The 12,867-nt window shown below is 37.7% G+C and overlaps 1 protein-coding gene across 1 annotated transcript; it reads right to left on the bottom strand.

The window, feature by feature from the left end:
* Positions 1 to 804: 804 nt before the first annotated feature.
* LOC136140261 (zinc finger protein 568-like) lies at positions 805 to 10,899 on the bottom strand. Its single transcript, XM_065898338.1, has 4 exons — positions 10,831 to 10,899; positions 7,881 to 8,004; positions 7,490 to 7,585; positions 805 to 2,240 (listed from the first exon to the last, which is right to left on the bottom strand). Exons 1-4 carry the CDS (start codon positions 10,897 to 10,899, stop codon positions 805 to 807), a joined length of 1,725 nt encoding a protein of 574 aa, XP_065754410.1.
* Positions 10,900 to 12,867: the final 1,968 nt, after the last annotated feature.

Below are 12,867 nucleotides of genomic sequence, written 5' to 3'. Positions count from 1 at the left end.
GAGCCTGTTGCTCCACAACGAGAGAGGCCACAACAGTGAGAGGCCCGCATACCACAAAAAAAAAAAAAAAAAGAATAAAGCCCCTCTTATTTAACACACTTTCAATATGAACCAGACACTATTCTAAGGGATACAATGTACAAAATGCTACTAAGAAATATGGTTCTCTCATAAATGAGAGAATTTGGTTAAGTCATTAGCCCTATAAGAAATGAGTAATAATGGTGAAGCCAAGTAAACACTAAATATTGGTTAAATCCTTTCCCACTCTGATTCAGTTCAGAGCTTGCAAACATTTAACAAGAGTTGAACGGAATGGAAGAATCTGCTGCATTTTTAACAATGTAGCCTTCCTCTAGTATGAATTATCAGATGAATAATTAGTTAGCTAAAGCAAATTGGTGCTCCATATAAATATTTATATTATGACTTCTGATTTCCCATAAGGGCTAACTGACCCTTGATGTTGAGAAAAGTTAGAATGATTAATGTCTCTAACACTGCTTTCCTAATAAGCCTTTTCACTTTCTTTATATTCATGGAGTTTTTCACTTTTTCACCAATTGATTGATGTCTAATAAATTCTGAAACAGAAATACACCCCTCTCAATTCATAACATTTATAAGGTTTTTTATCAGTAACAAATACCAAATTCTGGACTCCCTCACGTCCACAGTATGAACTCTGATATTAAGTTATTATCCTTAAATGCTTTCCCATATTCCTTACAATTACAGGGGGTTTTATGTTTTACTAGTATGAATTTCCAGGTGTCAATTAAATTCCAAGCTTCCCACATGTCTTCATTCACTCCTCTGTCCTGTATGAATTCTTTGATGTTGACTAAGGTGTGAGCCACGAATAAAGGCTTTCCCACATTCCTTACATTCATAGGGCTTCTCACCAGTATGAATCTTCTGGTGTCGACTAAGTTCTGAGCCACGACCAAAGGCCTTCCCACATTCCTTACACTCATAGGGTTTTTCACCACTATGACTCCTCTTGTGATGAGTAAGTTCTGACCTTCGAATAAAAGCCTTCCCACATTCCTTACATTTATGGGGTCTCTCACCAGTGTGAACTTTTTGATGTCGGATAAGTTCTGTGCTACAAGTAAAGGCCATTTCACATTCCCGACATTTATAAGGTTTCTCACCCGTGTGAGCTCTCTGATGTCTGGTAAGTTCTGAGCCACGACGAAAAGACTTCCCACATTGCTTACATTTATATGGTTTCTCACCAGTATGAACACTCTGATGTCGGACAAGATGTGAATCAGAGATAAAAGCTTTCCCACATTCCTTACATTTATGAGGTTTCTCACCTGTATGAATTCTTTGATGTAGATTCAGTTGTGAGGCACAACTATAGACCTTCCCACATTCCTTACATTCATAGCGTCTTTCACCAGTATGAATTATCTGATGAAGACTAAGTTGTGTGTCATAACGAAAAGCTTTCCCACATTCCTTACACTTATAGGGTTTCTCACCAGTATGGATTCTCTGATGTCGAATAAGGTGTGAGGGACGGGTAAAGGCTTTCCCACACTCCTTACATTCATAGTATTTCTCATCAGTATGAATTCTCTGATGTAAATTAAGTTGTGAGGTAGATGGAAATGGCTTTCCACACTCTGTACACTTATAGGGTTTCTCATCTATATGAATCCTTTGATGTTTACTAAGTTGCGAGTTAGAATGAAAGGCTTTCCCACATTCCTTACATTTATGAGGTTTCTCGGCAGTATTAACACTCTGAGATTTAGTAATCTGAGCGTCACGAATAAAGGCACATTTCTTATTTTCATCACTTTTTTTGCTGTCATGAATTCTCTGATGCTTAATGAAGTCTGACCTACTATTAAAGGCTTTCCCACATTCTCCACATTTAGAGTCTTTTTCCTTATTATGACTTCTTTCATGTTGACTATGGTGTGATTGGTACCTCAAAGTCTTACATTCCTTGGATTCACAGGATTTTGCTCCAGTATGAGTTGTCTGAGGTGTTCTACGATCTGTGCGCTGAATGGAAGTGGATCTTTCTTCAGAGGTTATTGTGGCTTGTCTGAAATGTCCTTCCTGTAGCCTATCCAAGTGGCATCTGATTTCTCTGTTACTTCTGACCCTAGTGTACTCAAGGGTAGAGTTTGTAAGTCTTTTTGTTATCTCTGGTTGCAATGATTGAACTTCATAACTGTCCTCCTTTAGCATCTTGGTTTCTCTTCTAGACTCCCAATCTGTAAGATAACAAAGAAAATAGTGGGTATTTTCATGTTGCAGGAGAAAGGAAAGTTCTAAGGTAGAAATGACAAACTAAAAATAGTGAATAATGTAAACTCTTAACACTGCATTGCAACTTGAAAAAAGGGTTGGGGGGAATAAGAACAGAGAAAATGAGGGGAGCTTGTGAAGGAGGTGATTCTTTGCCTCTGTTAAGAATCAGAATCAACTGGGGAACTGTTAAAAATATAATGTCCAGGACCCAACCAACTAAATGAGAATCTAAAGGAGTAGGACATTATCTAACAGCAAATCCTCTCATCTCTAGCCTCAAATATATCCAGGTTTTGACTACTTCTACTAGTATCTCTAGTGGCGATCACGTTGTCCAAAGCCATCCCTCATCAAGATTAACAAAACACTATCCTGGAGTATCTCCCTACTTCCTCCTTATATTCCACACCCAACACAGTGGCTGTACTGTTCTTCTTAAAATAAGCTAGATCACGTCATTCTTCTGCTCAAAATTCTCCACTGTATTTCCCTCTCATGCAGAGTAAAAGTCAAAATCCTCCTGTGATCTACAGGGCCTCTGAACTTGTCCTGCACTACCTCATTCTAACCACACTGGCTATCTCCTCCCCTCAGCTGACTCTGTTCCAGCTCCCTGACCAACTGGATGTTCAAACTTGCCAAGCACACCTCTCCTTCAGAATCTCTGCCTGCAAATATCTTCCCTTAGATATCAATATGGCTCATTCAATTACTTCATTCTGACCTCTATGCAAACGCCGACTTAAGAGACCACTATTTTTTTTTTTTTGGCCATGCCCCATGGCATCTCAGTTCCCCAACCAGGGATTGAACCCGGGCCATGGCAATGAAAGCACCGAGTCCTAACCACTGGGCCACCTGGGGATTCCCCAAGAGACCACACTTTACAAAACAGGATGCTCATCCCTCTACTTACTGCATTTTTCTGCAGTACACATGCCATTTAATCTATTTCTCCAACATTATTATGAAAACTTTCAAACATAAAGAAGAATGAAAAGAATCAGACAGGGAACCCACATATTCCCACTAGCTGGATTCTACAATAAACATTTGGCTCTACTTGCGTTTTCACACATCTATCTGCCCCTCCATCCATCAATCCATCTTGCAGACATTAGTATACTTCACCTCTAAATTCAACAGATTATATTTTAACTTGTTTATTTCTGTATTGTCTGCTCACCCTTCACTGTACCTATATAGAGTAAATACTCAATGACTGGTGAATGAACGGCCATTCGTATTTTTTTTTTTTTAATCTCCCTCACTGATTGAGGCAACTCAAAGTGTGGCACTCAATGTTTAAATACAGTGCCTTTCCCACTGCACTTCAAAAAATATACAAAATTCCCTACCAGACCTGCAAAATTCTAGAGTATCTGGTCCCTGCTTCCCTATTCACCTTCATTTTGAGGTGCTCTCACCTTGACTCACCATGAGCTCACTATACTGGCATCCATTTGACTCCCATATCATGCCAATTACTTTCTCATCTTAGACCCTTTCAGGAAATGTTTCATCTTCCATGAATGTTTTGTGTTCCAGGATCTCTCCATGGCCAGTTTCTCTCATTCTAAATATCTTAATTTTCTGTCATGCATCCTGTTCTTTGCCCTCGATCTTTTTCTCAGTTCTGGAATTACATATTTGTTCATCAGTTTATCTACTGGTATAATTTCTCCCTAAGTGGCCTAGAACTGACATAATACTTATTGTATGCTCCATGATATAACCAACCCCAGCATACAGTTCAATTAATGTTAAATAAACTAATCAGTAGATTAAGCGTATTCAAATGGAAATAAAGAGAAATAAGCTAAAGATAATGAGATTAGGAGAGTGACTTGAGATTCACCTATCACTCCATGCTTCTAATTATTTAACAGGTGATAGAGGTGTCCTCCTGTCTCTGATTCCTGCCCAGCTTCAAAATGCTCTCCCTACATCACTTCTGATGCATATGGCAGTTAACACAGAAGCAAGCCTGTGCCATTAGAGCAAATCTGTTCATGTGCCTACACCAGTGTCCTAGAATATTGACAGTTTTACACAACAATAAAAATCTATGTAATCCTACTCAATAACAGCCTAATCAAAAAATAGGCAGAAGACCTAAATAGATCATACAGATGGCCAACAAGTACATGAAAAGATGTTCAACACTGTTAATTATTAGAGAAATGCAAATCAAAACTACAATGAGGTACCACCCCATCCTGGTCAGAATGGCCATCATCAAAAAGACCATCATCTCCTGGGCATATATCTGGAGAAAACAATACTTTGAAAAGATACATGCACCCTAATGTTCACTGCAGCACTATTTACAATAGCCAAGACATGGAAGCAACCTAAATGTCCATTGACAGAAGAATGGGTAAAGAAGATGTGGTACATATACAATGGACTACTACTCAGCCATAAAAAAAGAATGAAATAATGTCCATCCATGTTGTTGTAGCAACATGGATGGACCTAGACATTATCATACTCAATGAAGTAAGTCAGAAAGAGAAAGACATGTATCATATGTATCACTTATATGTGGAATCTAAAATATGACACAAATGAACTTATATATGAAAAAGACTCACAGACATAGAGAACAGACTTGTGGCTGCCAAAGTGGGGGGGTGTGGGGAGGGATGGATTGGGAGTTTGGGATTAGCAGATGCAAACTTATACAGAGAATGGATAAACAACAAGGTCCTATTGTACAGCACAGGGAACTATATTCAATATCCTGTGATAAACCATAATGGAAAGAATATGAAAAAGAATATGTATATATATGTATAACTGAATCACTTTGCTGTACAGTAGAAATTAACACAACATTGTAAATCAACTATACTTCAATTAAAAAAGTGAGCTTCAATAACTACTATTATCAGACAAAACAGACTTTAAGACAAAAATTATAACTAGAGACAAAGGAAATTCTATAATTGACCATTTTACAATGACAATTTTATAATTTTATAATTACTATATAATGATAAGAAGGTCAATCCATCAGGAAATTATGTAACAGTTATAAGTATATATGCACCTAATAATAGAGCCCGAAAATACATGGAAGCAAAAACCTACAGAATTAAAGGGAAAAAGTGGCAATTCAACAAATTGAAGACTTTAATGCTCTATTTTCAATAATAGATAGGTCGACTTGCCAGATCAACAAGGAAACAGGAAACAACATACTCTTAAAAAAACAATGAAACAAGAAATTACAAAAGAAATTAGAAAATACTTTCCAGTATGAATGAAATGAAAACTCAACATACCGAAACTCATGGGGTATGGTTAAAACAGGTCTTAAAGGGAAATGTACAGCTTAAATTGCCTATATTAAAACCACAAAAGAGCTCAAATCCATAATCTAACTTATACACCTACGGAACTAGAAAAAGAAGACCAAACTAAACCCAAAGATACCTGAAGGAAGAAAATAAAGAGAGAAGATAAATAAAATGAAAAAAAATAGAGAAAATCAACATAACTATAAGTTGGTTCTTTGAAAACAACAAACTGACAAACTTCAGCTAGAATGACCAAGGAAAAAAGAAGATTCATAATAATACCAGGAATGAAGGTGGGGATATTACTACCAACATTACAGAAATTAAAAGAATTTCTAGGGAATACTATGAACAACTATATGCAACAAATTAGATCACTTAGATGAAATGGACAAATTCCTAGAAAGACAACTACCAAAACTAACTCAAGAGGAAAGAGAACATGTGAATAGGCCTACAAAGAGATTGAACAGTAATTTAAAAATCTTCCCAGCCCGTGTGCCTAGAGCCCATGCTCCGCAACGGGAGAGGCCACCGCAAGGAGAAGCCAGCACACCCCAGAGAGGGGTGGCCCCTGCTGGCCACAACTAGAGGGGGCCTGTGCACAGCAACGAAGACCCAACACAGCCAAAAAAATAAAAAAATAAATAATAATAATAAAAAACCTTCCCACAAAGAAAAACCCAGGACCAGATGGCTTCACTGCTGAATTCTACTAAACACTTAAAGAAAACTTAATACAAATCATTCACAAACACTTCAAATACAAATTCCTCACAAACACTTCAAAAAAACAGAAGAGGAGGGAATACCTTCCAATGAATTCTCAGGCCACTACTACCCTGATATCAAAACCAGAAAAAGGCATCACAAGAAAACTATAGATCAATATCCCTTACTTAATATAGACACAAAAATCCTCAACAAATAAAACCAAACTAAATCCATCAACAAATAGAAAGGTAATACATCATGACCAAGTGTGATTTACCTGGGCAATGCAAAGTTGGTTTAATACCCAAAAATGTATCAATGCAATATACCATATTAATAGAACAAAGGATACAGCCCACATATCTCAATATATGTAGAAAAAGCAGTTAACAAAAGTATTCTAAAACCCTTTCATGATAAACACATTTAACAAACTAGGAAAAGTGAAGCATTATTCATAGTAGCCTAAAAGTGGAAAACCATCCAAATGTCCATCATTTGATGAATGGATAAACAAAATGTGCTATAGTCACAACACGGAATACTATTTGGCAATATAAAGAAATGAAGTAGTAGTATATGCTACAGCATGTATGAACCTTGAAAACAAATATTCTGCTAATTGTAAGAAGCCAGTCACAAAGACTATGTACTGTGCGATTTCATTAATATGAAATGTCTAGAACGGCCAGCTCTATAGCAGAAAGCAGATTAGTCGTTGCGTAGGGCTGGGTGTGGGGAGTGACCACTAATGGGTATGGGATTTCATTTTGGGGTAAAGGAAAATGTTTTAAAATTAGATTGTTGTCATGGTTGCAAAACTCTGAATATACTAAAAGCCACTGAACTGTATCTTTAAATGAATGAATTTTATGATATGCCAATTATATCTCAACAGAGCTATTTTTAAGTCAGGACAAAACTGGACCCAAAGCGCAGGGTAAACTGTTGTCTCGTGGGAAAGAGGAAGGCACTTCCTTCTTGAAATCAGAAGGAATAAGAGCAAGGGTAGCATGAAAGTGGTAAGTGGAATGAAAATTTGGGGGCTCATGCTGAAACATCCTTACTTCTCCAGATCTCAGGCTTTTCAGGGAGCTTTCCTACCAACATCTCATAAGTGCTGCCTGCCTTCTCACAGGCCAGGTGGGTGACCACCTGCCATGGCCTTTCCCATATGAGTAACCATTACTCACCTGGGCACCATTCTTTTGTCTCCTTGCTGTTAACCATCCAAGGTTCCTTCCCCTGCTCCAATAAGGAGATCACATCTGGCTTAGAATCAGAAAATCCTGTTCAAGAAAGAAAAAAAGGACCAAGTTATGTTGTGAGTGTCTCAGAATTAAAATCAGTCCATGATTGTCAGGAAAGAGGAGTAAGTAAATTAAGGGTCAGAGGAAAGGATGAAGAAGATAAAGTCTGATGGAGCAGCCAATTTCTAACTTCACAGGCACAAAAAGCGTTCTTTGGTAAGCAAGAATCATTAATTCAGTCAAGCACTTGGGAGGCACTCACAAGAAATTTATAACAATAAACATAAAAATTCCAGAAGGCCAATTCCAAATTCTGGAGGGCAGGTAAACTTACCCAGTGAGATCAGGGTATTATAATTCTCCAACATCACATCTCGGTACAAATCTTTTTGAGCAGAGTGCAAGCACTCCCACTCCTTTTGAGTGAAGTAAATGGCCACATCTTTGAACTTCAAGTCCTGAAACCACAGATAAAAATACACAGAAATTAACGTGCAAAATCTTTACAATAAAATAAAAGAAATTTTGAAAAAGCAATTCAATAGGGGAACACTGTTGGGAAAACAGGATGTGCTGGACCTTTCAACATGAGTAAGTCAACAGCTCAATATCAAAAACAAACAACCCAATCCAAAAATGGACAGAAGACCTAAATAGACATTTCTCCAAAGAAGACATACAGCTGGCCAAAAGGTACATGAAAAGATGCTCAACATTGCTAATTATTAGAAAAATGCAAATCAAAACTACAATGAGGGATCACCTCACACCGGTCACAATGGCCATCATCAAAAAGTCTACAAAGAGGGCTTCCCTGGTAGAGCAGTGGTTGAGAGTCCGCCTGCCGATGCAGGGGACACAGGTTCGTGGCCCGGTCCGGGAAGATCCCACATGCCGTGGAGCGGCTAGGCCCGTGAGCCATGGCCGCTGAGCCTGCATGTCCGGAGCCTGTGTTCCGCAATGGGAGAGGCCACAACAGTGAGAGGCCCGCGTACAGGAAAAAAAAAAAAAAAGTCTACAAAGAATAAATGCTGGATAGGGTGTGGAGAAAAGGGAACCCTCCTACACTGTTGGTGGGAATGTAAATTGATACAGCCACTATGGAAAACAGCATGGAGTTTCCTTTAAAAACTAAAAACAGAGCTACCATATGATCCTGCAAGCCCCTCCTGGGCATATATCCAGAGACAACCATAATTCGAAAATATACATAAACCCCAGTGTTCACTGCAGCACTACTGACAATAACCAAGACATGGAAGCAACCTAAATGTCCATCTACAGATAAATGGATAAAAATGATGTGGTACATTTATACAATGGAATATTACTCAGCCATAAAAAAGGAATGAAATAATGCCATTTGTAGCAACATGGATGGACCTAGAGATTATCATACTAAGTGAAGTAAGCCAGACAGAGAAAGACAAATATCATATGATACTGCTTATATGTGGAATCTAAAAAAAAAGGATACAGGCTTCCCTGGTGGCACAGTGGTTAAGAATCCACCTGCCAATGCAGGGGACATGGGTTCGATCCCACATGCCGTGGAGCAACTAAGCCTGTGCACTACAACTACTGAGCCTGCACTCTAGAGCCTGTGAGCCACAACTACTGAGCCCACATACTGCAACTACTGAAGCCTGCACGCCTAGAACCCATGCTCTGCAACAAGAGAAGCCACCACAATGAGAAGCCCGCACACTGCAACAGAGTAGCCCCCGCTCGCCGCAAGTAGAAAAAGCCCACACGCAGCAAGAAAGACCCAACACAGCCAAAAATAAAATAAATAAATTTATAAAAATAAATCGATTTTTAAAAAGATACAAATGAACTTATATACAAAACAGAAATAGACCCAGAGATATAGAATACAAACTTATGGTTACCAAAGGGGAAATGTGGGTGGGGGAGAGATAAATTAGGAGTTTGGGATTAACATATATACACTACGCTTTATAAAATAGATAATAAGTACCTACTGTATAGAACAGAAAACTACATTCAATATTTTATAATAACCTATAAGGGAAAAGAATCTGAAAAAAATATATGTATAACTGAATCACTTTGCTGTACACCTGAAACTAACACAACATTGTATCAATAAACTGATTATACTTCTATTAGGGAAAAAAAAAAGAAAGAAAACATGGATAGGTCAGTGTGGAAACAAGGATGATCACAGCACACGTTCTTGGTGCACACATCATTCTTTTTTTTTTTAATTGAAATACAGTTGATGTACATATTATATGTTTCACGTATATAACAGTGATTCACAATTTTTAAAAGTTATATTCCATTTATAGTTATTATAAAATATTAGTTACATTCCTTGTGTTGTACAAATCATTCTTAAACATGCTTGCTACTACAGATATAACCTCTCGGCATTATCCTCTTCCATTGTTTATTCCCAGGCCTGGGTGGATAGAGTTCAGATAATTGGTGTCTTCCAATTAAATGAAGCTGTACGTACATGTACATAGCACATGCTATGTTCAGCACATAACACTGTGACCATCTCCTTCCATTCTCTCATTTTAAAAATCTGTTTAGAAGTCTGAAGAATTCAGGAATTCCCTGGCGGTCCAGTGGTTAGGACTCAGCGCTCTCACTGCCAAGGGCCTGGGTTCAATCTCTAATAGGGGAACTAAGATCCCACAAGCCACGCAAACAGCAAAAAAAAAAAAAAAAAGTCTGAAGAATTCACAGATATCTTTAAAAATCTCTCTCTCTGAACATAGGATTTGGATATAACTTATGTGATTTAATTTCTTAAAAACTCAGGCTCATATTCAATTCTAGCTGTTTTCCATGTCACTATATAGACATAATTTTCATTGGCTGTATGATGCCCCATCTTATGTATTCAATGTTCTTATTTTGCAGCACTAGCTTAAACAAGTTCTCTTGCGGTTACAAGAGTCGTTACTTCTCAATAATTTATGCATCTGGTTAAACTGTTCCTGTTACAATAAGTTGTCCCTAACTATACTCTCCTTGGTCCAGAACTACCAGGACTGATGAAGTAAGATCCAGACTCACATTGATGTGACCCAAGATGAGTATACACCACACAAGTTCAAAATGGACCCACGGACTCCTTGGAATATCACAAAACTTCATATACTGAATCTATCATATTCCCAGTCAAAAAAAATCTCAAAGATAAAGACACGGGCAAATACTGAGAATGCAACAAATCAGTGTCAATTACCTTCTTGTTTACCTGGAAAACCCAACTTTGCAACATGGAATCTCACTTAATGACTCACCTCCACTTCATCAAAGCACAGCTCGAACAAGGGAGGTACAAAATTTTCAGCAAGGGTTGATTTTCCCATTCCATCAGTACTCCTGGTGGAAGGATAAGCACTTATCAAATGCTAAGGGGTTTTCTGAATAAATAGCTAAACATTTGTTGGAGAACAGAGAGACACTTATGGGACAGCAGCCTTTGGTAGCATCACTCATTGGAATAGGAAGAAGTGGGGAACAAGTCCCTTGGAAAGGCTCAGGGAGGCAGGCAGTTTCAGGAAAAAGAAATCCACTGTTGAAATCTTCCAGAATAAAAAATGCTTTCAATGAAGGAGAGAAAAAACATCAGTTCATATAAACAATGGCTTTTAGGGTTGCAAAACCAGATCATTTATATCCTGGGCTCATCTAAGAGAAAAGCAAGCTTAAAAAGGCAAAGGAAGAAGAAGCTAGAGCAGCCCTGAGTCACCAGACTGACCTCAGAGTTCCCAAAGGACTGAAAATGAATTTTCCTCTCTCCTCCTCTGTTCCTATCTTCCTGCTTTTGGCAACCCAGTGCGTACACACACACGCACAGAGTCTCTTTCTCTTTCTTGACTTGAAGGAGAAAAACAAACCTTTGCTTTCCCTGAATTCCAGGGAATCCAACTGTCCATAATGTATTGGCTCTGCACTGCAAAGACCTGGGACCTCTAGGACCAGGCCCTCAGAGTAAGGAAAAAGTAGAAGCAGCACTCCCATTCTCAGGGGCTACAAGGAAAACTGCCTGACTTGAACTCTGGCTGCTGGTGGAAGGAAAATATTCTCCCCTGAGGAACTGTAACCACAAATTAGCCCTCACACAGGTCTCAGCTCACATTCCTATTACTAAAGTGAATCTAAAAACCCTACCATCTATGAATCTACTTTAATGTGGTTCTGGTTTGGCGGTGCTCCTGGAAGAAGCAAGCCCAGATGTGTCCTAGAGGAACAACCTTCATCCAGACCTCAAGAATCCATGGGTAGAATTCCAAGGAAAATGACCAAAGAGTCAAAAATAATAAAACAACACAACACTGTGAATGAACTAAATGCCACTGAACTGTACACTTTAAAATGATTAATTGTATGTAATGTGAATTTCACCTAAATAAAAAGAAACATGCAAAGAGGCATAATTCCATGATCCAAGAGGCAGGAAAATCAACTGTTTCAACTTTCATTATATTTGAAATTTTCCATAATAAAATGTTGGACGGAAATATCACACCTGCAAAAATTTACATATTATGCAGATAACGCAGGTATATGATTTTAAAAAGGGGGTAAGGTATTAAGAAACAAAACTCCACGAAAATAACAGGTAGATTTAAAAGAAAAAAATTTAAAACTTCTAGAATAAAAAACACAATGCCTAAAATTAAATCATACAATGGCTGGAATAAATATCTCTGAAGAGAAAAATTACTGGGCTGAAATATTTAAAAAGAAATTATGCAGAATGCTATCAAAGACAATGGGGGAAAGTATAAGAGGTTAAGAAGATAAAGTAAGAAGGTTTAACAGATATCTAACTAGAGTTCTAGAAGAAAAAAGGAGAAAGGACTGAAAAAGGTAGTAATTGAAGACATAATGGCTAAGAAATTTTCACAACTGGCAAAAGAAAGCATTATTCAGAAGCCAAGAGTCTCAAACAATAAATAAAAAGAAATCCAGGCAATTATATCAAAACTGCAGAGCATTAAAAACAGACTATGTTAAAAGTAATTTGATATTAAAGACAGATTGTCTACAAAAGAATAACAGTCTGATTGACAGATGTCTACTCAACAGCAACAATGTAAATCAGAGATGACAGAATAAAAATTCTCTCTCACAAGGGAGGACAAATAAAAGGATTTTCAAAAAGCCAAAAGAACAGAAATTCATTAATGTATGTACTTCCAACTAAAGGAAAGTGTTCCCAGATAGAGGGTTTGAGATATAAGAATGGTGAATGGTGCCGTTCTTTAAAATGGCAAAAACGTGGATAAACTAAGCTAACATTCAATATACAAAATAATAAAAATGTCTTA

The sequence above is a fragment of the Phocoena phocoena genome, chromosome 20 (genome assembly GCF_963924675.1).
Source record: "Phocoena phocoena chromosome 20, mPhoPho1.1, whole genome shotgun sequence".
Classification (NCBI taxonomy): Eukaryota; Metazoa; Chordata; class Mammalia; order Artiodactyla; family Phocoenidae; genus Phocoena; species Phocoena phocoena.
This window is presented reverse-complemented; position numbering and strand designations above follow the sequence as displayed.